Below are 21,186 nucleotides of genomic sequence, written 5' to 3' on the forward strand. Positions count from 1 at the left end.
GCAACCACCACTCTTCAAGGATGAATGACAAATGGTCTTTGCTGCCCTGGCTGGTGGCATTTGACACAGCTGGCCTCTCCCTCCTCCTCCATACACTCTCCTTCCTCACTGGCCTCCAGAACACACCCTCCCCTCGTTTCCCTCCCACCTCACTGGTTGCTCCTTTTTGGTGCCCCTAGCTGATGCTTCCATTTCATCCCTACGGTCTCTCATCAGTGTCCCCATGCCCAGTCCTCCATCCTCTTCTATCTGCCCCATTCCCTTTCATTACTGCCTCCACTGTGACCACCTGGGCCAAACCACCAGTATCTCTCACGTGGAGGATGGCAACAGCCTCCTCACCTGCTTCTTCCCTTCCCCTCTGCAGCCTCCTCACACAGTAACAAGAGCTGACTGCTTGGCCGGGCGCGGTGGCTCAAGCCTGTAATCCCAGCACTTTGGGAGGCCGAGGCGGGTGGATCACGAGGTCAAGAGATCGAGACCATCCTGGTCAACATGGTGAAACCCCGTCTCTACTAAAAATACAAAAAGTTAGCTGGGCATGGTGGCGCGTGCCTGTAATCCCAGCTACTCAGGAGGCTGAGGCAGGAGAATTGCCTGAACCCAGGAGTCGGAGGTTGCGGTGAGCCGAGATCGCGCCATTGCACTCCAGCCTGGGTAACAAGAGCGAAACTCCGTCTCAAAAAAAAAAAAAAAAGAATAAGAATGGCTCCCTCCCTTACCTCCTTCAAAGCTGTGCTCAAATATCAGCTTCTTAATGAGGCTTCCCTGACCAACTTTATTTAAAATTGCAAACCAAGGCCAACATGGTGAAACCCCCTTCTGCACAAAAATGTAAAAATTAGTTATTCTCTCCGAACAGGTAAAAAAAAAAAAAAGAAAGAAAGAAAAAGGTTCAAAAAATTAGCTAGGTGTGGTGGTGTGCCTGCAAACCCAGCTACTCAGGAGGCTGAGGCAGGAGAATCTCTTGAACCTGGGAGGCGGAGGTTGCAGTGAGCCAAGATCATGCCAGTGCACTCCAGCCTGGGCAACAGAGTGGGACTCCTCGAACAAACAGCAAACAACAACAAAAAAATACAATTGCAAACCGCCTCCATTGGGCACTGCCAACATCCCCCCTACCCTGCTCCAGTTGTTTCTCTGCAGTTACCATTTTCCAGCATACTATATAGTTTACTTCTTTGTGTAGTCTGTTGTGTATTTATCTTTTCCAGGGAACCTCAGCATCACAAGGGCAGGAATCTCTTGTCACTTTGGTTGATGGCCATATCCCAGCGCCCATCCCAGTGCCTGGCACATATTAAGGAATGCATTAGGATTCCAAAGCCCAGCGTGCCACAAGACCAAAGGTGGTGCAGCGAATAGGGCACTGCTTGGGAGTCTATCAGCCCTGGGCAAGTCATTAAACATAGGGGTGGGGGTGGGGGTGGGGGCTTCCTGACTGTAACATGGAGATGTCACGTGCCAAGGGCTCAGGCACGTGCCCGCGCGCACACATACACACACGCATTAGTAAGGACACGACCCCTGGCATTCTAATGCGATTTATACTTTTCCACGCAGGAATTCATTTTCCCCCACACTAACCCCACAGACAGGTAGAGCCTTGACAGGTGGAAGAACTGAAGCCCGAGAGCGACAGCAGGGGACCCTCCCTGTTCCACGGCACGGCCTGGACCCCTCCCCGCGCCTCGGCACCGCTACTGTCCGACCCCCTCCCCAACGCCCGGGCGGCGCAGAGGCTGCCAAGGGTCGCAGGTAGGGGGCGCGGCTCCGGGGACTACATTTCCCAGGAGCAGTTGCCGCGGATCCGCCGTTCCTGGGGTTTCAAGAGCCTCACGTTAAAGGGGGCGGAGGAAGTTGCGCAGTCCGCCGGCTGGAAGACTGCTCTGCGGCCGGTGGGGACCTGAGAGCCGCCTGCCCGGGTGCCCAGGAGGGGTCTGGCTGGAGTGAAGTCCCCCAACCCAGCAGTGTCCTCGAGGCGAGGCCAAGCCAATCTGAATGCCTCCTTTCCTCCTCTTGCCCTCCCCGGCTTCGGCCTCTGCGCCCAAGCTCCCAGGGAACCCCCTTCCTTTCCTTCCAACTCCCCAGAACTGGGGAAGGGGCGGTGAATCTTGCCGCCTGGCGGGAGAAGGAGTGTCCACTAGCTGGAAGCTCCTGCGACCCGAGGCGACCCTTTTCCCGCGTTCTGGCTTCAGTTCCGGGAATTTACAGGTCGCTGGGATGGGCGGGGAGAAGGGACATGAGAGTTACAAAATGAAATGAAGGCCCAGGTGTCAGGGAGCTGAGCCTCACAGTACCCCTCCCCCAAGCCATCCTTCCAAGTCCCGGGCCTCCGCGGAAAAATGGTGATGGGGATAGTGATCACGGGCAGGAGGCGCCAAGGATCCAGAAACCGGTGGGGAGCACTTTGCAAACTGTAAAGCGCAGTGCAAATAAAATTATTCATCGTTGTGTCTTTGGATTCATCCAGTCTTTAAGACACGCACGGACTTGGGGTGGGGGGCGGGGTGACAGCTCTGAAGTCTCAGATCATCTCGGATACGGGGGTGGCTATTTTGGGTGTATATTAACCCAACAAGGTCTCAGTATTTTTTTTTTTTTTCCCGAGACGGAGTCTCACTCTGTCGCCCAAGCTAGAGTGCAATGGTGCGATCTTGACTCACTGCAACCTCCGCCTCCAGGGTTCAAGCGATTCTCCCGCCTCAGCCTCCTGAGTAGCTGGGATTACAGGAGCGTGCCACCCCGCCCGGATAATTGTCGTATTTTTAGTAGAGATGGGGTTTCACCATCTTGGCCAGGCTGGTCTGGAACTTCTGACCTCGTGATCCACCCGCCTCTGCCTCCCAAAGTGTTGGGATTACAGGCGTGAGCCACCGCGCCCGGCCAACCCAACCAGGTCTTAATGGGAACCCGAGTTGTCTTTGAAAATAACCAAAACAAAGCCACCAGAATGTGGTGTTTTCAAATGAGGAAACTTCAGGGAACTGCCACCATCAAAAGAAGAACCTTGACCTTTTGAACTAACCTGGCCCCCCCACTGCTTCCCTTCCCCGCCTGTGCCAAGGAGATAAGCCCGGAGAGAAGGCAACTGACACCGAGTCTTGGGCTCCTCCTCCCCCTTCCTCCCATAATCATTTGGATTAATCCATCCCTTGGTGTGCGGGGGAAACCCATTTATTTGCTCTGGCTTCAGAGACTCCCAGGTACAGTAGGAGCCCTCCCCAACCCACGCAGCTACGATCCCGTCCCCACCATCAAAACCCTCGGACTCCTCGCCTTTACCCCTCCCCAGCAGCCTACTGTGTCTGCAAACAGCTCTTGGACCATACCGGGATGCGTTCATCGTTTTGACCAGCAACAAACTCCCACTCCCAGGGTATTGTTTAAGTGAACAGTGGCCAACCTCTATGCTTAGGGAATAAAAGCGGGGTTGTGGGAGGGGGCGCAGGGAGCAAGCGTCGCAGAATCTCAGCCCAGGGCCGCTGCCAAGCGGACCCGGCACGTGAGTAGGAGTCCGGCCACAGACAGGGGGTCCTAGGGTCTCTGAGGTTCCTTCTGCTGGCCTCTGGGCCCCTAAAGCCCGTCGAGCCTCAGAACTCCCTACAGACAGTGGCGCCCCGTGCCCGCCTCGTCTACACCTGCCAAGCGACACGGGAAAATCTGTGTGCATTTTAACAAAGACATTGCATCTTCCCAGCAAAATGGCGGTGGTCCCGGCCACGGCTCTCTGAACAACTGCACACTTTCCGAGGATAGGTCACAACCCAAGGGACACAACCCCCTCCTCGACCTCTACCCCAGCGCCCCGCTTTCCCAAGTCCCCAAAGCACTCAGGGCCTCTCCGCTTTACAGGGGCCCCCAGGACCGTCCCTGGTTAGAGCCTGTGGGGCAGTTTCTCCATTGTGGACCGCCCCCCGGCGCCCCCACCTTGCCTTCGAGGAGCCTTGGGACGGGGACTGGACCCTCCAGGCTGGACCTCAGGGGTGGGGGGCAGCGAGTTCTGCCTCTGACACCCCAAAACTTCCAGGCTGAGAGAAGCATATAAATGAATTCCCGATTAGGGTACATGGAAGATGTAGGGGTCTTTGAGGAGAGGAGGCCACCCGGGAGCCCTTCCTCATCGCTCAGAGGAGCCGGGCAGCACTGGGGGTTTGGCCTCAGGAAGGAACCTCAAGGCAGAGGTCGGGGGGCGCGCTGGGGGAGAGACGGCAGAGGAGGGGGAAGGGACAAAGTTTGAAAGTGCCCTTCCGACTCTTCCAAGGAAAGTTTCCTTGGGGGCTCCATGGACAGAGAGGGGTAGGGGTGTGGAGGGGCCGGTGGCGGGGTGACCCCCGAGAGGTGACCGGACCCTGGGAGAGCGACCCCTCCCCCCTGTCCCGGCTCGGCCCGGCTGGGAGTCGCCCAGCTCGGGGCCGCGTGTGTTAGTTGGGGCCGCTTTCCGGCAGCTCCGCTGGGCTAGGGGACCCTGCAGCGGGCCGGGAGCGGAACCCCCAGTAGCTCCAGGGGAGAGCTTTGCTACGGGGGGTTTTCCGCACCGGGGCTCCCTAGCCCCGGAGAGCCAGCCCCCCGCAAAGGGGAAATGTGCCGGCCCACCGGCGGTCCTCGGCGCCGTTTGGGGCGCGTGGCGGGCGCGGGGGGTGGCGGCCGGGCCAGGGGGCCGCCCAGCGGGAAAGCCCAGGGAGCCAGGCAGCGGCCCCGGGCGGCGGCGGGGAGCGGGAAGGCCCGGGCCGGGGGGAAAGGTCGGATTTGCTCGGCGGAAGAAACACAGATGGCGGCGGCGCAGCGCCATTCCGGGCCGGGAGCAGGCAGCCAGCAGCCCTGTCCTCACCGCGGTCCGCCCGCCGCCGCTAAATACCCGGATGCGCCGCCCAAGCGCCAGACGCGGAGCTGGGAAAAGGGAGGCAGAGGAGGCGGAGGCAGAGGCACAGGCAGATCCCGGTGCCGAGACCAAGCGACAGACCGGCGGGGCTGGGCCTCGCAGAGCCAGCTCGGCGAGCTCTCCCGACACCCGACCCGGGGAGTAGAAGCAGCGACTCCTCGCTTGCATCCCCTGGACCCGCACTCCGGACTGGCCGGGTATTCAGGGGCTCGAGAGCAGATCCCGAGGCAGGCTTTGCTCAGCCTCCGACGAGGGCTGGCCCTTTGGAAGGCGCCTTCAACAGCCGGACCAGGCAGGCCACCATGACCGAGAATTCCACGTCTGCCCCTGCGGCCAAGCCCAAGCGGGCCAAGGCCTCCAAGAAGTCCACAGACCACCCCAAGTATTCAGACATGATCGTGGCTGCCATCCAGGCCGAGAAGAACCGCGCTGGCTCCTCGCGCCAGTCCATCCAGAAGTATATCAAGAGCCACTACAAGGTGGGTGAGAACGCTGACTCGCAGATCAAGTTGTCCATCAAGCGCCTGGTCACCACCGGTGTCCTCAAGCAGACCAAAGGGGTGGGGGCCTCCGGGTCCTTCCGGCTAGCCAAGAGCGACGAGCCCAAGAAGTCAGTGGCCTTCAAGAAGACCAAGAAGGAAGTCAAGAAGGTAGCCACGCCAAAGAAGGCATCTAAACCCAAGAAGGCTGCCTCCAAAGCCCCAAGCAAGAAACCCAAAGCCACCCCAGTCAAGAAGGCCAAGAAGAAGCTAGCTGCCACGCCCAAGAAAGCCAAAAAACCCAAGACTGTCAAAGCCAAGCCGGTCAAGGCATCCAAACCCAAGAAGGCCAAATCAGTGAAGCCCAAAGCAAAATCCAGTGCCAAGAGGGCCGGCAAAAAGAAGTGACAATGAAGCCTTTTCTTGCGGACACTCCCTCTTGTCTATTTTCTGTAAATAATTTTCTCCTTTTTTCTCTCTTGATGCTCACCACTACTTTTTGCCCCCTTCTATTCTGACTTTATAAGAGACAGGATTTGGATTCTTCAGAAATTACAGAGTAATTCATTTTTCCTTAACCAGTTGTGCAAGGACAGCAACCACCAATCTCTGTAATGATGAGAATGTACTTCTATTTTGTTTTGCTATTAACCTACTTAATGGGGTTAGGGATTTGCTGGGGGGTGGGGGGGCTTGTGTGTTTTGTTTTGTCAGTTTGTTTGCCGTGAAGGTAGATGTGAGTGGGGAAAAGACACAAGGCAGTTTCTGGCTAGATGAGAGGGAGCCCAGGAATTGTGAGGTTAGCAGGAGTATCTTTAGAGTGAGTGAACTCTCTTTGAGTTGGGCACCGGTTGTGAGAGTTTCAGAACCTTTGGCCCGGAGGAGAGAGGCGGTAGGCAGCAGCCTGCCGGCAAAGGATGAAGGTGGAAAAAAACCGCCCCCCGCCCCCCGCTGACAATCCAGTGGTGAGCAGTAGGGGATCCAAACCCAGTTTCCTTCTGGTTTCTGTCAGTTTGCCCTTTCGGCCTCCCTGTTGTCTTAGGGAAGGGGAGTGGGGTCCAAGTGACAGCTGGATGGGAGAAGCCATAGCTTCTCCCAGTCAGCTAGGATGTAGCTAGCCATTGGGGGATCTTCGTGGCTTCAGCAAATTCTCTTGTTAAACCGGAGTGAAAACTTTAGGGGGGACTCCGTCAGCCAAGTGCCTCAGTGTGCCCTGTTGAAACTTGGATTTTTCCACACAATCGATGGATTGTGTCCTAGGAAGACGTCTTTTTCTTTTCCTCTGGGTTTTTGCTCCTCCTGTACAAGAGGTGGCTTTGCTTGGTTTGGTGGGGCTGCGGCCACTTAAAACCTCCCGACCTCTTTTTATTTGAGTCTTTTATTATAAGTAGTTGTAGCTGGGGGAGGGGTAGTGGGCGGGCAGTGGACAGTAACGCATACTGCAGTCGATTTGGGATTTGCTAAGTAGTTTTACAGAGCTAGATCTGTGTGCATGTGTGTGTATGTGTATATATACATATCTAGGACTAGTACTTAGTTTCACACCGGGAGCTGGGAGAAAAAAAACCTGTACAGTTGTCTCTTATTTTTAATAAAATAGAAAAGTCGCGCACTTGCGCGTCCCTCCTCCCCCTTTTTTAAACAAGTGTTACTTGTGCCGGGAAAATTTTGCTGTCTTTGTAATTTTAAAACTTTAAAATAAATTGGAAAAGGGAGAAACTGAGCGGTGTATTTCTTCCCCACTTTGAAGACGGGGTGAATGCGGACCAGTTGGGCTGGCGGACAGTGGGAACATCTGGGCGTTTGCACCTGAGAGTGGGGGGAGGGTAACAGGAGCTGGACGGAAGCCGGGAAACCTTAGTCCCGGAGGCTGCGGAACGTGCCTTAGCCAGTTTCTAGGCTTCTGCCTTTGGGGTCCAGAGGGCACCCCATTTCCGCCCGAGAGGTGGGTACGTGGGATTGCGGTGGGAAGCCTGGTGGGCTGGGCCCTGACGCGACTTCCTCCGCCCCCTTCCCTCCGTTCTGCCACCCGGACCTCTGCAGTCTCAACTTACAAGTCAAGCTGCTAGGTCCCGGGCGGATCCCGCCAGGCCCCGCCCATCCACCTTAGACCCGCCTCCCCGCCGCTATAAGTAAGCCCCTGTCGCTCCGATTGGCTGCTGGGGCCCGGCCCCCGGCCACGTGACCGGGCTGCGTCCGCAGCGCGCAAGGCTCCCTCGCTGGCGGGCGCGCTGGGGCGAGGTAGGAGCGATGTGGGCTGGAAGCGTCTGGCGCGCCTCGCTCTCCCGAGTGCCCTGCGGACGCCGCGCGCAGTCGGCGCTGGCTCAGCTGCGCGGCATTCTGGAGGGGGAGCTGGAAGGGATCCGGGAAGCTGGCACATGGAAGAGTGAGAGGGTCATCACATCCCGTCAGGGGCCACACATCGACGTGGACGGCGTCTCCGGAGGTAACTCCCCTTCCCGGGAGTCGTTCCAAAACCTTTCCCGAGCTTGCCCTGGAATGGAGGTCCTGGAGGCGGGGATGGGCGGCTCCTACACTCTTCGCTACTGCTCTTCCCAACTCTCAGGCCGACTTTTTTTTTTTTTTTTGAGACGGTTACCCAGGCTGGAGTGCAATGGCGCGATCTCGGCTCACCGCAACCTCCGCCTCCTGGGTTCAGGCAATTCTCCTGCCTCAACCTCCTGAGTAGCTGGGATTACAGGCACGCGCCACCATGCCCAGCTAATGTTTTTGTATTTTTAGTAGAGACGGGGTTTCACCATATTGACCAGGATGGTCTCGATCTCTTGACCTCGTGATCCACCCGCCTCGGCCTCCCAAAGTGCTGGGATTACAGGCTTGAGCCACCGCGCCCGGCCCAGGCCGACTTTATGGCTTTCTAATATTGATTAGCGTGGTTAAACCCGTTTTGACGGAGGGAGGTGATTTGCCCTTGAGCACCTTTTTGGCTCACAAAGCAGAGCTGGGACCAGGCCTGCGAGAATGTGAGAAAAGGAGAGAGAGACCCAGCTGGCTCCCACCGTGACGCTGTAAGGAAGGGTGGTGGGAAGGCGGCAGCAAGGAAACCTGTACTTCTTGAGCGGCTGCTTTGTGAAGGCCTCTACCAATTGTTGCTGCTCGGGAACTGCTAAATTCTAAACGCAGGAATGACTAATTCCATTTTACAAACGAAGAGGCTGAAGTCCAAAGATGCGAAGTGGCTTGCCCAAAAGCCCCCAGCTAGTTGCAGGCAGCGCTGGAATATTGAAGCTGGAACATTGCCTAACTGGCCAGAGAGGACAGCTTCCTGCCCAATCTCATAGCAAGCAATGGGTCCCAGGGCTGCTGCAAAAACCATATGATGAGTTGGCCCTGCCAGGTTTTCCTCATTTCTTTCTTTCTTTTTTTTTTTTTTTTTTTTCTGAGACGGAGTATCGTCTTGCTCTGTCGCCAAGGCTGGAGTGCAGTGGCGAGATCTCGGTTCACTGCAACCTTTGCCTCCTAGATTCAAGCGATTTTCATGCCCCAGCCTCACAAGTAGCTGCTACTACAGGCACCTGCCAGCACACCCGGCTAATTTTTGTATTTTTAGTAGAGACTGGGTTTCGCCACGTTGGCCAGGCTGGTCTCGAACTCCTGACCTCAAGTGATCCTCCCGCCTTGAGCCTCCCAAAGTGCTGGGATTACAGGTGTGAGCCATTGCTCCCCACCCTCCCTCATTTCATTCTAACCAGTGGTTACTGCTTGACTTATTTGTCAGGCCTCAGGTGAGGGGATCATCAACAGGGCCCCAGAGCTGCCTCCTGCCCAGGAAATCTGCATGGAACCCTTGGTGCTGTTGTACTCGTTTGTAGAATAGAGGTCACAGGTAATCCTTCTTCTCCCTCAGAGGAAGCTTAGAGCCGGTGAAAAGATGGGAAATTAGGAGACCCAAGATCTCATCTTGTCTTTAACTTTCCCAGACTGTGTGAACTTTCCCCTGCTCTGGATTGTTTACTCCTGAGGTCAGCTGTTCTCACCCTGGGCTTTAGAATTTGGGGACTGGCATCTCAGGCACCCACCTTTGAGGATGTGATTCTGTACCAGGCAGCAAAATAAACTGTGGAGTTCCAGGACTGCAGCAGGCACCTGACCCAGCCCTCTTCTTTAACCCACAAGGAAACCAAGGCCCAGATCTTCAGTCACAGGAGAAGCCTGTGAGAAAGGGCTGGGTTCCTCCTTGGGTTAAATGTGATTCAAAGCCAGAGTTTAGGCTGAGCGTGGTGGTGCATGCCTGTAATCCCAGCTACTGAGGAGGATGAGGCAGGAGAATCTCTTGAACCCAGGAGGCAGTGGTTGCAGTGAGCCGAGATCGCACCACTGCACTCCAGCCTGGGTAACAAAGCGAAACTCCATCTCAAAAAAATAAAAAATATATTTAGTTGGGCATGGTGGCATGCACCTGTAGTCCCAGCTACTCAGGAGGTTGAGTGGGAGGATTGCTTGAGTCTGGGAGGCTGAGGCTGCAGTGAGTCATCTCTGTACCCCTGTACTCCAACCTGGGCAATGGAGCAAGACCCTGTCTCAAAAATATATATATATAGCATGAGTTTAAACTTCTCGCCGGGCATGGTGGCTCACGCCTGTAATCCCAGCACTCTGGGAGGCTGAGGTGGGCAGATCATGAGGTCAAGAGATCGAGACCATCCTGGCCAACATGGTGAAACCCCATCTCTACTAAAATGCAAAAATTAGCTGGGCATGGTGGTGTGCACCTGTAGTCCCAGCTACTCGGGAGACTGAGGCAGGAGAATTGCTTGAACCCAGGAGGCGGAGGCTGCAGTGAGCCGAGATCGCGCCACTGCACTCCAACCTGGCGTTTGTCTCAAAAAAAAAAAAAAAGTTTAAACTTCTCGCTCTTCAAGGTGTAGCACTGACCCTCCCTCTGTAGTGTTGAATTCAGTGCCTCCTTCACGGTGAATCTGGGTCTGTTTCCTTTGTGGACCATTTCCCCAGGCCCTGGCATTGTCATCTTTCCATGTCCTTCCTTGCCCCACCTGAACTGCCATATCCATCTCCTCTCCTTCACCTCAGGAATCCTTAACTTCTGTGCCAACAACTATCTGGGCCTGAGCAGCCACCCCGAGGTGATCCAGGCAGGTCTGCAGGCTCTGGAGGAGTTTGGAGCTGGCCTTAGCTCTGTCCGCTTCATCTGTGGAACCCAGGTACACAGTGAGTGGTGGGGGGGGTTGCAGGGACTGACCCCAGCTGCCTGCTTCCCACTGTCAGCAGGGCTGGTTTAGCCAGCTCAGCTCATCCACGGCCCTGGGCCCACTGTTGGCCCCAGAGCTGTGCGCTAAAAAGGCTGAGTACAGGCCTCTGTTTTGCTGAAAAGCCTTGACCAAGAAACTTTATCTGTTCTTTTTTCTTTTTGAGGCACTGTCTCGCTGTGTTACCCAGGCTGGAATGCAATGGCATGATCTTGGCTAACTGCAACCTCTGCCTCCCAGCCTCAAGTGATTCTCGTGCCTCAGCCTCCCAAGTAGCTGCTATTACAAGCACCTGCCATCACGCCCAGCTGATTTTTGTATTTTTAGTAGAGACAGAGTTTCACCATATTGATCAGGCTGGTCTTGAACTTCTGGCCTCAAGTGATCTGCTCCACCTCGGTCTCCCAAATTGGAAACTGCCTTTGTGAGCATTCATTTTCCCACCTGCAGAACAGAGTTCCTCACAGCTGACGTTCCATAGGAAAGAGGAGTAGGAGGCCGGAACTGGGACTGAGGGCTCTGGGGCTGTTCTGACGGAGCCCCGCTGCCAGTGCTGCCCTTGAGTGGCTCTGTTCCTGTGGGCAAGTATCTTACCTCTCTCTGCCTCAGTTCCTTCATTGGGAAAATGAAGATAATAGCACTTAATAGGATCATTACAAATAAAGATCTAATACATGTAATGCTTAGAACAGGCCAGGTGTGGTGGCTCACACCTGTAATCCCAGCACTTTAGGGTGCCGAGGCGGGTGGATCACCTTAGGTCAGGAGTCAGAGACCAGCCTGGCCAACATGGCAAAACCCCATCTCTACAAAAATACAAAAATTAGCTGGCATGATGGGCGTGGTGGTGTGTGCCTGTAATCCCAGCTACTTGGGAGGCTGAGGCAACAGACACTGTCTCAAAAAAAAAAAAAAAAAAAAATGCTTAGAACAGCCTGACACATAGTAGTCCTCAATGACTGTTGACTATTATTTATTTTGCAAATGTTACAAAATTTGTATAAGTATGAAACGGAAATAATATTTATTATGGCTGGGCACAGTGGCTCGTGCCTATAATCCCAGCACTTTGGTAGGCTGAGGTGGGTAGATCACAAGGAGTTAGAGACCAGCCTGGCCGACATGGTGAAACCCCATCTCTACTTAAAAAAAAAAAAAAAAAATTAACCGGGCATGGTTGTGTGTGCCTGTAATCCCAGCTATCGGGAGGCTGAGGCAGGAGAATTGGTTGAACCCAGGATGCAGAGGTTGCAGTGAGCCAAGATCATGCCACTGCAGCCTGGGTGACAGAGCAAGACTCCTTCTCAAAAAAAAAAAAAAAGGCCAGGCTGGTGGCTCACGCCTGTAATCTTAGCACTTTGGAGGCTGAGGTGGCCAGGTCACCTGGGGTCAAGAGTTCAAGACCAGCCTGGCCAGCATGGTGAAACCCTGTCTCTACTAAGAAGACAAAACTTAGCCAGGCGTGGTGATACACACCTGTGGTCCCAGCTACTCGGGAGGCTGAGGCAGGAGAATTGCTTGAACCTGGGGAGGTGAAGGTTGCAGTGAGCCAAGATTGCACCACTGCACTCCAGCCTGGGTGACAAAGTGAAACTCTGTCTCAAAAAAAAAAGAACAAGTTACAAGTGTTAACTTATTAATCCTAAGTGATAAGTGCTATTCTATTTCTGCTATTGAGATGAGGACACTGAAGTTCAGAGAGGTTAAGTAACTTGCCCAGAGGCACACAGCCTGTTGTGGTGGGATTTGAACCCTGGCTCAAGAGTCTATGCTGGCTGGGCATAGTGGCTCGCACCTGTAATCCCAATAGTTTTGGAGGCCAAAGCAGAAGGATCACTTGATGCCTGGAGTTTGAGACCAGCCTGGGCAACATAGCAAGGCCCGCTCTCTACACAAAACTTTTTTTAATTAGCTGGGTGTGGTGGTACACACCTGTAGTCCCAGCTACTAGGGAGAAGAGGCTGAGATGGGAGGATCACTTGAGCCCAGGAGTTCAAGACTACAGTAAGCTATGATCTCACCACTGCACTCCAGCCTGGGTGACAGAGAATCCCTTTCTCATTTACCAAAAAAAGATAGGGAGTCTGTGCTCTTTACTTGGGATTATCATTAACTGCCCTCTCAGAAAGGCGAGAGTGAGGCCGGGCACGGTGGCTCACGCCTGTAATCCCAGCACTTTGAGAGGCCGAGGCAGGTGGATCACAAGGTCAGGAGATCAAGACCATCCTGGCCAACATGGTGAAACCCTGTCTCTACTAAAATACCAAAAATTAGCTAGGCATGGTGGCACGCAGAGGCTGAGGCAGGGGAATTGCTTGAACCTGGGAGGCTGAGGTTGCAGTGAGCTGAGATCTCGCCACTGCACTCCAGCCTGGCAACAGAGTAAAAACTCCATCTAAAAAAAAAAAGAGTGAAATGAATGTCAGAAGCAGAACTCCTGACTCCCATCCAGTCACTTCCCAACAAAGCCCTCACTCAGACCCAACAGCCTTTTTTTTCCTTTTTTTTTTTCTTTTTTTTTTTTTGAGATGGAGTCTCATTCTGTCTCTCAGGCTGGAGTGCATTGGCATGATCTCAGCTCACCGCAACCTGCACCTCCAGGGTTCAGGTGATTCTCCTGTCTCACCATTCCGAGCAGCTGGGATTACAGGCATACACAGCCATGCCTGGCTAATTTTTTGTATTTTTAGTAGAGACAGGATTTCACTGTGCTACCCAGGCTGGTCTTGAACTCCTGAGCTCAGGCAATCCACCCGCCTCAGCCTCTCAAAGTGCTAGGATTGCAGGTGTGAGCCACCATGCCCAGCCTCCAATAGCTTTCAAATCTATGAAATAGAGGCCCAGATTGAACCCACAATTACTTCTGTGATCTTTTTCTTTACCATTAGGCAACCAAAGAGGACACTCATTATGATGTTAGGAAGATGTATCTTCCTCCTCAACAAGTACCCTTAATTCTGTCATTAGATTGCCATTGTATTTTTACTTTTTATTTTTTTGGACAGAGCTTCACTCTTGTTGCCCAGGCTGGAGTGCAGTGGTGCAATCTCGGCTCACCGCAACCTCCACCTCACAGGTTCAAGCAATTCTCCTGCCTCAGCCTCCCGAGTAGCTGGGATTACAGGCATGCACCACCACGCCCGGCTAAATTTTTTGTATTTTTAGTAGAGAGGGGCTTTCTCCATGTTGGTCAGGCTGGTCTCAAACTCCTGACCTCAGGTGATCCGCCTGCCTCAGCCTCCCAAAGTGCTGGGATTACAGGCATGAGCCACTGCGCCCAGCCTAGACTGCCACTGTGAAACCAAAGTCTGCCCAGGAAGGGAACCTAACAGGTCCCCAATTCCTCAATGGGAACCGTCTGCCAGATTCCTGGCAGCTCTGGGATAGCCCATGCGTGGCAGAAAGTAAGGAGGCTGAGGCTGCTGGCTTTCTGGGTTGGGTCTCTTTGTGGTCCTCCAAGCCTCTGTCCCTTCGGACTTGTCACACATGGCCCCACAGGCATCAGCACCTGTCTCATTTTCTTCAGAGCATCCACAAGAATCTAGAAGCAAAAATAGCCCGTTTCCACCAGCGGGAGGATGCCATCCTCTATCCCAGCTGTTTTGATGCCAACGCCGGCCTCTTTGAGGTGAGCTGTGCTGTGGGTGAGAGCTGGTGGGGCCTGCTGGGCTGAGGAAGGCTTGGGGGTGGGTGGTTGGGAGAACCTAGCAGGATTCCAGTGCCATGCCTAGAGACTCCAGTGCCCCATTCTTCTGGAGGTCAAGGTTGGGCCAGGTAGGTGCTCCAGGAAGAATCCTGGGGCTTGCAAGGACCCCAAGTTCCAGAACCTTTGGGGAATAAGCTACATCAGCTGGAAGGCTGGGGGAGGCGGGGGCCTGGTACTCACCAAATATATTCTCACCTGCTTTCCCTAGAGCAGGGCCCTGGGGCACAGGGGCCCCAGATGGAAGCACAGGACGCCTTGCCCCTCTACCCAGAGGAACGTCCTGGCTGGCAGTACAGTTTTTTGATTTGAGGGAGTCCTGGTCGAGGGAGAAGCCCAGGGTGGTTGAGTGATGGCTCTGTACTTGCTGCCTCCCTGCAGGCCCTGCTGACCCCTGAGGACGCGGTCCTGTCGGATGAGCTGAACCATGCCTCCATCATCGACGGCATCCGCCTGTGCAAGGCCCACAAGTACCGCTATGGCCACCTGGACATGGCTGACCTCGAAGCCAAGCTGCAGGAGGCCCAGGTGGGGCGGCGCCTGTGCCCACCCTCAGCCTCCACCTGGGGAAGGAAGTGAGGCATGGAGAGGCCGGCTCCTCACTCAGACAGACAGCCTGAATGAAACAGCCAAGATTTGACCAAGATTTGGAGGCTGGAGTGCAGTGGTGTGATCTTGGCTCACTGCAACCTCCACCTCCTGAGTTTAAGCAATTGTCCACCTCAGCCTCCCAAGTATAGCTGGGATTACAGGCCAGTGCCACCAAGCCCGGCTAATTTTTTTTTATGTTTAGTAGAGATGGGGCTTCACCATCTTGGCCAGGCTGGTCTTGAACTCCTGACCTCAGGTGATCCACCCGCCTCAGCCTCCCCAAGTGCTGGGATTACGGGTGTGAGCCACCGCACCCAGCCTGTCTTGAGTTTTAGCAAGCACCTTTTGTGTGGCAGGCCCTTGCTAGGCATAAGGATAGGAGGGACATGTTGGTAGGACCTGGTCCCAGCCCAGCCTGACCTGTGGGACCTTACACAGGAGAGTGAAACCTGAGCCCATTCTTACTGCCCAGGGCTCAGCATGGAGATGGAGGAGGCTGAGAGGCACAGATGAGAAAGAGAATGTTCCAGCGCCCAAGATGGTGGTACCTATGTGCCCACCTCTGCCAGGCATGGGGCAGGAGGAGCTCTCCCAGCTCCAAGCAGCAAAAGAAATGGGCAGTTTGGCCCAACTTGACACCACCCCCACCTGCTCATGTCTTTCCTGCAGAAGCATCGGCTGCGCCTGGTGGCCACCGATGGAGCCTTTTCCATGGATGGCGACATCGCACCCCTGCAGGAGATCTGCCGCCTCGCCTCTAGATATGGCGCCCTGGTCTTTGTGGATGAATGCCATGCCACTGGCTTCCTGGGGCCCACAGGACGGTGGGACCATGTGGCACCTGAGGCCGGGGGTGGGGCTTCTGAGGGTGGCTGGGAAATGAGGAGGCCAGTCCCCAGCCTGAGCCATAATCCCTGGGCTCTCTGGAGGCCAGTGACAGCAGTGGCAGCTTCTCTTGCAGGGGCACAGATGAGCTGCTGGGTGTGATGGACCAGGTCACCATCATCAACTCCACCCTGGGGAAGGCCCTGGGTGGAGCATCAGGTACCTGCAGGGTTGTGTCCCTGGGTTCCCCTTGTCCTTTTCAAGGGTCCTGGAGGGAAGTGGGGAGGGCAGCATGGACTGTATTTTCAGGAGAAGGCTGGGGTAGGCTCTGGTTCTCGACCAACGCCCCCTACTTCTTCCCTTCCTCTCAGGGGGCTACACGACAGGGCCTGGGTTTCTGGTGTCCCTGCTGCGGCAGCGTGCCCGGCCCTACCTCTTCTCCAACAGCCTGCCACCTGCTGCTGTTGGCTGCGCCTCCAAGGCCCTAGATCTGCTCATGGAGAGCAACACCATCATCCAGTCTATGGCTGCCAAGACCCAGCGGTGCGGCTCCCAGCAGGGACAGGGTGGGCTGAGGGACAGGGGGACATGGCGAGAGCCTGCCTCATGCGTCTGCCCAGGACCGTAGACAGCTCTGTGCCCACCAGGTCTGCTTCTGTCGGCTCCCCTCCCTCCTCTCTCTCTGCCTCTCTCCTCCAGCTTCTTTGTCTCTCTCTTGTCCATCCTGTCTTTCCACCTCCCTTTTTTTTTTGGAGGCAGAGTCTCGCTCTATTGAAAGGCTGCAGTTGGGGCCGGGCGCGGTGGCTCAAGCCTGTAATCCCAGCACTTTGGGAGGCCGAGGCGGGTGGATCACGAGGTCAAGAGATCGAGACCATCCTGGTCAACATGGTGAAACCCCGTCTCTACTAAAAATACAAAACATTAGCTGGGCATGGTGGTGCGTGCCTGTAATCCCAGCTACTCAGGAGGCTGAGGCAGGAGAATTGCCTGAACCCAGGAGGCGGAGGTTGCGGTGAGCCGAGATCGCGCCATTGCACTCCAGCCTGGGTAACATGAAAGAAAAACCCCCTCCAAAAAAAAAAAAAAAAAAAAAAAAAAAAAAAAGAAAGGCTGCAGTGCAGTGGCGCGATCTCGCCTCACTGCAACCTCCGCCTCCCAGATTCAAGCGATTCTCCTGCCTCAGCCTCCCGAGTAGTTGGGACTATAGGCATATGCCACCATGCCCGGCTAATTTTTTTTTTTTTTTGAGACGGTGTTTTGCTCTTGTTGCCCAGGCTGGAGTGCAGTGGTGGGATCTTGGCACACCACAACCTCCACCTCCCAGGTTCAAGCAATTCTTCCTCAGCCTCCCAAGTAGCTGGGATTACAGGCATGCACCACCATACCTAGCTAATTTTATATTTTTAGTAGAGGGGGGGTTTCTCCACGTTGGTCAGGCTGGTCTCGAACTCCCAACCTCAGGTGATCCACCTGCCTTGGCCTCCCAAAGTGCTGGGATTACAGGCATGAGCCACCGCTCCCAGCCTAATTTTTTGTATTTTAGTAGAGACAGGGTTTCACCATGTTGGCCAGGATGGTCTCGAGCTCTTGAACTCGTGATCTACCTGCCTCAGCCTCCCAAAGTGCTGGGATTACAGGCGTGAGCCACTGTGCCCAGCCTCCACCCCCTTTTTGTTCCACTTGCCCCGGCCTGGCTCCCATCTGCCTCTTAAGGCTTGTAATTGTTTGTTAATCCTTCTTGCAGACTTGGACACAGACCTTGGGCCTGGTTCCCAAGCGGAGCGGGTGTGAATGCTCCATGGCCCCTTAGCTACCTGTGACACCCACTTGTGCCCACAGGTTCCGTAGTAAGATGGAAGCTGCTGGCTTCACTATCTCAGGGGCCAGTCACCCCATCTGCCCTGTGATGCTGGGTGATGCCAGGCTGGCCTCTCGCATGGCGGATGACATGCTGAAGAAAGGTAAGGGTGCTGGGACAAGAGAACTGGTGGTGGGTTCTGAGAGAAGAGAAAGGGAAACCCCTAGACTATGAACCCCGCGCCCCCACACCCTCCGATGCTGCCTCTTAGTCCAGCTGTCTGTCCAAGCTTGAAAATTCCAGGCGATGAGGCAGTCCTGAATCTGAGGCCTGGGGCGCTTCCCTTGTTCTGTGTTCTGCCCCCAAAGCCTGTCAGGTTCTGGCACACCGTTGCTTTCTACCCTCCCAGGTATCTTTGTCATCGGGTTCAGCTACCCCGTGGTCCCCAAGGGCAAGGCCCGGATCCGGGTACAGATATCAGCAGTGCACAGCGAGGAAGACATTGACCGCTGTGTGGAGGCCTTCGTGGAAGTGGGGCGGCTGCACGGGGCCCTGCCCTGAGCTCTGAGTTAGGGATGAGCAGAGCCAAGCTCCACCTACTGCCACAGGGTCAAAGCAGGTTTTCCATCAGCCCAGACCAGAGGCTCTGAGCCCTGAACCAGTGTCCGAGCTGGGCTGGGGTGTGGCCTGTGCTGGGGCTGTGAGAATGTGAATCAACAGAGTGGAAATGGGCTGTGACATTCTGGTCTGCTTTATTGTCTCTAGGCAGGCCTAGTCCTGCCACCGGGTGAAGAATCAGGCAGGAGCCAGAGTCTGAGGGCAGGCTCCTGAGGACTGCAGATCCTCTGACCTCTTTCCCCAGATTATGATGAGACCTGGGCCTGTTGGGAGATAGGAACCGGCCACCATTTGTCTCCAGTAGCGTCTATGCTGCTGTGGAGGGCCGCTGAGAACTAGCCCCACAGCCTTTACCCTGCCACCGCCCCCCACTCTGCAACCCGAGTCTTGCTGCTGCTTCCTCCGCATTAGAAGATGTCCTATCGCTGCCCAGATAGAACGAGGCTGGGTGTCCAAACCCACATTTGGAAGGAGAGGCAGAGGAGTCAGGCCCAAAGAAAAGAACGAGGATCAGGCCGTGTGTGGTGGCTCACGCCTATAATTCCAGCACTTTGGGAGGCTGAGGCAGGTGGATCACAAGGTCGGGAGTTCAAGACCAGCCTGGCCAACATGGTGAAATCCCGTCTCTACTAAAAATACAAAAAAATTAGCTGGGCATGGTGGCAGGTGCCTGTAATCCCAGCTACTTAGGAGGCCGAGGCAGGAGAATTGCTTGAACCCCGGAGGCGGAGGTTGCAGTGAGGTAAGATCACACCGCTGCATTCCAGCCTGGGTGACAGAGCAAGGCTCTGTCTCAAAAAAAAAAAAAAAAAAAAAAAAAAATCACCGTGGGGAAGCTCCGGACAGACTGGAACCCTGTATTCAAGCCCGCTCTCGCCCTGCCTTTCTCAGGCCTTGGGCAAGCCTGAGTCCCTGTGTGGGCCTCAATCCTGCCACGCCTTGAGATCTGGGGCCCTTCTCGCTCATTCCAAGGCCTACGATGATCAGCCGCTAGGGGGTGCTACGAGCACGGGCCTTGGCCGCCAGCCCGCCCCGCGCCTCCAGACCGGGGGCCTGGGGCCGCAGCTGTTCCGGCTGCCGGGCAGTCAAGGCCAGGAGGGGTGATTTGCTGCTGCCAAGGCCCCATCCTCCCTGGTGCCCTACAACGGCTCGCCGCTCTCCCGTAGGAGGAGCCGACCCCCTGCCCACAGGCGCTGCGGGAGGAGGGCAGTCTCTCCTTGGCAGCCTTGTGGACACCTGTGGGGTGGGGAGGAGTGTCTGAGTCACCCGCAACTCCAGCCTCAGCGTGGTGTGGCCTTGGGAAGCTTGTAGTTTGCTTGGGGGAGAGGATGAAAAGGCCCTTTATCATTCACGACAGGAATCTAAATCTACTGCACCTCCAGCCAGCCCTGGATAAACAACATGAGTTGTTTCAAACCGAGCGGGATGTGAAAGCTGGGATTCAGGGAACCCTAGCCTGCGATCCGGAGGACCTTGCTGCTGGGGTCCAGGGGTGGGGGGCCGGTGTGAGGGTGGAAGGCAGCCTGGCTGGGGTAGCTGTGGCTACATTCGCGGCAGGATCATTTGCAGTCCGCCAACACCGGGTAGGGCACGTGGCGCCAGGAGCTCTGCTGCAGGGGATGTGCGCAGCCTGGCGGCAGCCGGGCCCTCAACCAGTAATGCCAAGCCAGCAGCTTGATGAGCTTGGTCTGCGCAAGCCGGCGGGTCATGCCGAGCGCCGCGGGCTGACGTGTGGCGCATTCGGCGGGGCCAGAACAGAGGGCCCAGGCCTACCCAGACCGACGTGAGGCGGCACGAGGCGAAGTCCAGACAGCTGCGCAGAACGTGCGTCGTCCCCTGCGGCTGCCGGGAGCCGCCGCTGGCGTTGCGCTGCCGGGCTGGCAGGGGTGGCAGCGGCAGCGCGGCGACCCCCGGGGCAGCTGGCCGCGGTAGCGCTCCACGCCGTCGGCCAGCCCGCGGCCCGGCGTGTCCTGCTGCACCAGCCCGGGTCCGTCGCCGCGCTTCCTCCGCAGTTATCCAGGAGAGGTCCCTAGGAGGAGCAGCAGCTCTGGGTGCACGTGTTTCGGCCTGGCCTCCCACCGGTGGTCGCCGGCCGCCCACGACAAAGCTGGGGGACTGCGCGGGGCAGGATGGCCGGCCGTGGATCGGCTGCAAGTCTGCGTCCTGCAGAATTACAGGCTCTGGGAACCACTCCAAGGGCGCGATGTCCTTGCTCTCTGCGTCGCGCACGAGGTTCAGGGCCGCAGCTAACCAGAAGCAGCAGGAGTGGATGGAGGAGATCGCACCGGGCACAGCCAAGGTCTAGGGCCATGATGGCCTGTCTACCCCACGACCACGCTCTTTATGGTTGCTTGGTCCTTTCTCCTTCCCTCCACCTCCGCTCTCCTATCAGCTTAGCCTTGCTGCTGCTGGGAGCTCTTCGCCCTAGGCGAAGAAGGACCTTGGGGAGATCCCAAGGGCCAGGAGGACAAACTATCATAAATCTTACGTGCTTTTCAGCCCGTTCCAGGGTTCAGGCATGCACCATTCATCCAGGCTTCTGGGAGTCTAAGGGTGCGTTTCTTTCAGGCAGTGATTGCAGTTCTGTCAAAAGTTCTAAAATCCCACCAAGCTGAGTGTCCTTATTCAGGGATCATAAGAGTCTACAGCCCCATGCAGTGGCTCACGCCTTTAATCCCAGCACTTCAGGAGGCTGAGGCAGGTGGATCACCTAAGGTCAGGAGTTCAAGACCAGTCTGGCCAACATGGTGAAACCCCATCTCAACTAAAACAAAAAATTAGCTGTGTGTGGTGGTAGGCACTTCTGATCCTAGCTACTCCCAGCTACTTGGGAGGCTGAGGCAGGAGAATCACTTGAACCTGGGAGGCAGAGGTTGCAGTGAGCCAAGATAGAGCCACTGCACTCTAGCCTGGGCAAGAAGGCCAGACTCCATGTCAAAAAAAGGCTACAATTCAGTTGTGCAATTCAATTCTGAATTATATTCAATCAAAAGCCAAAAGACTTTGGGGGCAGAACACAGGGCAATTCATTTCTGAGGTCAGGAGTTCAAGACCAGCCTGGC

The 21,186-nt window shown here is 55.7% G+C and overlaps 2 protein-coding genes across 3 annotated transcripts in view; both read left to right on the forward strand.

The window, feature by feature from the left end:
• The window catches only part of GCAT (glycine C-acetyltransferase), a 30,459-nt gene extending 12,216 nt beyond the window's left edge, over positions 1-18,243 (forward strand). For both annotated transcript variants that reach the window (XM_032266701.1, XM_032266702.1), the window contains 9 exons: positions 6,325-7,807; positions 10,414-10,544; positions 14,116-14,217; positions 14,674-14,820; positions 15,553-15,707; positions 15,845-15,927; positions 16,080-16,251; positions 17,548-17,669; positions 17,916-18,243. In XM_032266701.1, coding sequence (XP_032122592.1) covers positions 7,612-7,807; positions 10,414-10,544; positions 14,116-14,217; positions 14,674-14,820; positions 15,553-15,707; positions 15,845-15,927; positions 16,080-16,251; positions 17,548-17,669; positions 17,916-18,067 — 1,260 coding nt within the window. In that variant the 5' untranslated portion in view covers positions 6,325-7,611 and the 3' untranslated portion in view covers positions 18,068-18,243. The remainder of the gene's footprint in view (positions 1-6,324; positions 7,808-10,413; positions 10,545-14,115; positions 14,218-14,673; positions 14,821-15,552; positions 15,708-15,844; positions 15,928-16,079; positions 16,252-17,547; positions 17,670-17,915) is intronic.
• LOC116542047 (histone H1.0) lies at positions 4,750-7,081 on the forward strand. The gene has a single exon (XM_032266703.1). The coding sequence runs from the start codon at positions 5,185-5,187 to the stop codon at positions 5,767-5,769; it is 585 nt and encodes a 194-aa protein (XP_032122594.1). The 5' UTR covers positions 4,750-5,184; the 3' UTR covers positions 5,770-7,081.
• Positions 18,244-21,186: the final 2,943 nt, after the last annotated feature.

This window comes from Sapajus apella, unplaced genomic scaffold (assembly GCF_009761245.1).
Source record: "Sapajus apella isolate SASKATOON/1434 unplaced genomic scaffold, GSC_monkey_1.0 scaffold160, whole genome shotgun sequence".
NCBI classification, from domain to species: domain Eukaryota; kingdom Metazoa; phylum Chordata; class Mammalia; order Primates; family Cebidae; genus Sapajus; species Sapajus apella.